Here is a 4,575-nt window from a genome sequence, read left to right as displayed (position 1 = left end):
AGGAGGTGCCTGTGTCAAAGGAGAAGAGCAGCACAGTCCTGAGGGGCCTGAGGCCAGGTGTGGAGTACAAGGTGGATGTGTGGGCCCAGAAGGGGGCCCAGGACAGTCGGAAGGCCAACACCAAGGCCCCCACAGGTATGCACACTGTAGCCTGAGGAGGTGACATATTTCATGGTAAGCTTTAGGAAGGATACTTGCTATTCTTTCTCTGCTCCTGGAAGAGACCAATGGTCATAGAAGACCAGAGTGGTACACTTTTGTCATAACACCCACACCATCCCTCCATGCTATTTAACACGTTAGTTCAATATAAGGACCCCATATTCTCCTCTTCTTTTGTCTCTTGGAGGTTAATGGTGATTGACACATCCACCCACTGTTTATCAAGATGTGTGTTTCCTTTGTGGTCAGTCTCAAAAGAATCCTCTTGAAAAGAAAGAACACATGCTAGGATCTGTGAGCCATATACCTTACTGAAATAAATGACTTTTGCTGTGCTCCCTTTGGAACAGAGGACATTGCTTTCTTAGAAAAGAAGCCCTCTTGAGTACTGTGTTTTCTTCTCTGAAGATCCTGTGACTAATTATATCTAAGAACAGCTGATAATTCTAAAGCTTTTCCATCTGTGTTTCCTCTTCATCAAGAACAGCCTCCCCAAGATGCCTTTTTCACATTACAACCCACACTCTTGAAGAGTCCATTCAGGGCCTCTAGTATTTTCTTGACATAGTTCCATAGTTGCACAATGACTGCCACTGTCTCAGTGACATCACCAGCAAGGGGAACCTCCTGTCCATCACCAGCAGCTACCCATCCCCATTCCTGCAGCCCTAAGTAACAAGTGCTGTCTGTCTCTTTGGCAGTCTCTGCTTAAATAAAAGTATATTTTTTGTTAATTCTTGAGAATTTCATAATGCACACAATGCATTGTGATCATTCCCCACTCTCCCCATCTCCTTCCAAGATAGGTTGTTGTCTCTTCTTTCTTCTTTATAACCCACTAAGTCCACTTTTTACTATCCATATACTCATGGGTGTGGAGCCATCCATGGTTGACCTATCACATCCCTAAAGGCCCTTTTCCAGAACCTATCAATTGTCAATAGCCCCTCAGCTGTAGGGGGGGAGGGCAGGTTCCCTGAGCTCCTGTCCCATTCATGCTGCTGAGAGTTCATGATTACAGTAGACTGGTCATATCCACAAGACCCTGATTTTTGTGCAGGTGCTCTCCAACTCTGGCTCTTATAGTCTTACTGTCTCTTCTTTGTCAATGGTCCGCAAGCTAGAGTGTGTGGGATATAGATGTCACATTTTTGGTTGAGCCCTCCACAGACATTTGTTCTCTGAACTGTGACCGGTTGTCAGTTTCTGCATCAGCTTCTGTCCACTCCACAAAGAAGCCTCTCTGACTTGTTATAGATATATGTCACATTTCATATGCCACATTTAATATGTCACATTTCATATGTCACATTTCATGTGGCCTTTAGTGGTTGACTTTTCTCATGAAACACTATTCCTCAGGATCTGTCTCATTGTAGCATGAATCCATTCTAAATTTTATCCTCAGTGAGTGTTTCATTGTATGACTGTATGAAAATTTGTTTCTCCATTTGTCACTTGTGAAATTGTGCATTGTGCCATAGCATTTGTCTGCTAGTGTGTATCCAGGACATAAATGCCTAGGAGTAAAATTTCTGGATCAGTCTCTTATTCTGTCCTTTATTTATTTTTCACTATATTACATATGCCAGTTTATTTCCATCGTGTTTACACCACTTTATACACCCACAAGGAGGGAATAAAGGCTTTCTTCCTTTCCTCAGAGGAATTTGCTGAGTTGATAGCACCCCTGTTTTATGATAAAAAGTCCCCAAACCAGTGAAATCTTTGACTTCACTAAGACATATAGAGAACTGGTAAAGGTGGAATCTGATTCATGAAGTATACATGGAATGTTGACCTATCTGATAACCTAGTCTAAGGGTCACATTTATGCAAAAGGAAACAGGCTGTGGTGGCCATCCCATTGTCCCTTCCTTTCTCTCTGAGGATCCAAGAGTCCAGTTGTGGTCTCTGTTGATGAGATCACATAGTGACAGGAGACATATGGGGTGGAAAACTCTAAGGTCAGGAAACTCAGCCCAAGCACAATGGCCTCAGTCTTTGTGTCTCCTCTAGTGAGTGGTTATTGACCAGTGCTTTCCTTTCAGATATTGACAGTCCCAAAAACCTGGTGATCGACCAGGTGACAGAGACCACTCTCAGTGTCTCCTGGGACCCAGTACAGGCTGACATTGACAGGTATGTGGTGCGCTATACCTCTGCTGATGGGGACTCCAAAGAATTCCTGATTGGGAAGGAACAGAGGAGCACAGTCCTGACAGGCCTGAGGCCAGGTGTGGAGTACAAGGTTGAAGTGTGGGCCCAGAAAGGAGCCCGGGAGAGCAAGAAAGCCAACACCGAAGGTCACACAGGTAATGAATCATGTGGACGAGTACTCTGATGGCTGCCAGGCCAAGCTTAGGGGAAGTCAAGCTTTAATTTCTCCCTATGATACAGATGGGTATTGATGGCTTTTGGAAGATCTTTATTTCCTGCATGATCAGCTTCACATGCCATTCCTTACTCCCTGCGACTGGTTTCCGTATGTGCTAGATTGGTGGTTCTCAGCCTTCCTAGTTCTGCGACTCTTTAATACAGTTCCTCATGTTGCAGTGGTCTCCAACCATAAAGTTATTTTTGTTGCTACTTCATAGCTATAATTTTGCTACCGTTTTGAATTATAATATAAATATCTGTTATTTTCCAATGGTCCTAGGTGACCCCTATGAAAGAGTTAAACCCGCAGGTTGAGAACCACCGGGCTGCATTCTCTCCAAACAGTCTCCAAACTGCTCAGCTGACTGTGTATGTGATTCCTCTTCCAAGTGCTTAGATCTCTTGCCCAAGATATTATTTTCATGAATAAAACAAGAAAATGAAAAAAATCAAAATTACTTTAAGATTCTAGATTTTACATCTGCTACCACAAGTAAAGGGTTGCTCCTCTACATCCAAATCATATTTTAATTATAATCAAAACAAATTTGTCACAGTAAATAATAAGTCCCAAGAGAGAGCTTTATTGTCATATTAATGGACACAAACTTGCTTGAATCTTTTTATGTTGCCTGTCGCATGCCTTGCATATAGAGCAAAGGATTGATAGTCCTCACTAAATGGATGAGAAATCAGGGTTTTTTTTTTTTTTTTGAACTTTTAGTAGAAATCATACTCTTGGTTGTCTGATTCTGGTTGTTTGGGGTCTCCACGTGGTAAGGGAAGCATTCCTGGGAAGAGATGTATATGTATGAAGACAAGTAAGAAACAATCAGCAAATGAACAAACCCCCCACCAAAACAGAGTGTATGAGATAAAAAACAACAGAAAATGACAACTCACCACTCATCATAGCCAGCAGTGTCTGCACTCTGGGCCTGTTTATGATGCATATTGATTTCTTGTTGTTGTTGCCATTCATCATCACCACCATCATCACCACCATCATCACTATCATCATTTATGTGCATGTGTGTGTGTATGTGTGTGTGTGTGTTTACACATAGGCATACATAGGACATGGTACATGTGTGGAGATCAGAGGATAATTTTCCAGAGTTACTTCTCTCCTACAGTGTCAGGGATCACAGTCAGCTTGCCACACTTGTGCAAGCATCTCTACTGACTGAGCCATCTTGCTGACACAATAGCGTATACCGACTAAGAATTTTTTTCCTTGTAGATATTGACAGCCCCAAAAACCTGGTGACCAATCAGGTGACTGAAAATACAGCCACCATCTCCTGGGACCCGGTGCAGGCTGATATTGACAGATACATGGTGCGCTACACATCCGCTGATGGAGAGACCAGGGAGATCCCAGTGAGGAAGGAGAAGAGCAGCACGGTCCTCACAGGCCTGAGGCCGGGTGTGGAGTACGCCATCCAAGTGTGGGCTCAGAAGGGGGCCCGGGAGAGCAAGAAGGCCAAAACCAAGGCCCCCACAGGTAACGGATGGTGTTCATTGGGACTGTCAAGCCTGTCACAGAAGAGCAAACATTCTTTTCCTTTTCTTACATTGATGTAAAATAGGAGGCGAGTGATGAACAAGCTGGGTTAATAATAGAGGTTCATCTATTACTGCTGTGTGATGGCACTGGTGTTTTGGGGTCTGTGACCTCAAAGACTGGACGGTTTCAGGAGAGCACTTTAACCCATTTCCTCCAACATACATAGCGCCTGTCAGACACAAGGTAAAATTGTAAACAGAAAACATTTATTTTATTTTAGGTTTATAGTTGCAGAGAAGAATCACAGTGTCTGGGTTGTCTTGCATCATAACATACATGGACAAATAAACATGTAAGACAAAGAGAAGGCAAGGTCTTGAACTTAAGCCTAGATCTGAGCTGACTTGAACACTCCTGTGGGGGTATCAGTCCCTTAGTGAGGGCTCTGCTCTCAAAAGTTCTACTTCTTAAAACCTTACTGAGGGTTTTGATGTAAAATAGAAAGGAAGGAAGGAAGAAAGAAA

At 43.1% G+C, this 4,575-nt stretch overlaps 1 protein-coding gene across 1 annotated transcript in view; it reads left to right on the top strand.

The window, feature by feature from the left end:
* The window catches only part of Tnn (tenascin N), a 66,166-nt gene that overhangs the window by 34,775 nt on the left and 26,816 nt on the right, over nucleotides 1–4,575 (top strand). The window contains exons 13-15 of the mRNA XM_021198577.2: nucleotides 3–135; nucleotides 2,214–2,477; nucleotides 3,785–4,048. Coding sequence (XP_021054236.1) covers nucleotides 3–135; nucleotides 2,214–2,477; nucleotides 3,785–4,048 — 661 coding nt within the window. The remainder of the gene's footprint in view (nucleotides 1–2; nucleotides 136–2,213; nucleotides 2,478–3,784; nucleotides 4,049–4,575) is intronic.

This window comes from Mus pahari, chromosome 5 (assembly GCF_900095145.1).
Source record: "Mus pahari chromosome 5, PAHARI_EIJ_v1.1, whole genome shotgun sequence".
In the NCBI taxonomy this organism is placed as follows: Eukaryota; Metazoa; Chordata; class Mammalia; order Rodentia; family Muridae; genus Mus; species Mus pahari.
Note: the sequence above shows the minus strand (reverse complement) of the source record. Positions and strands in the feature narration are given on the sequence as shown.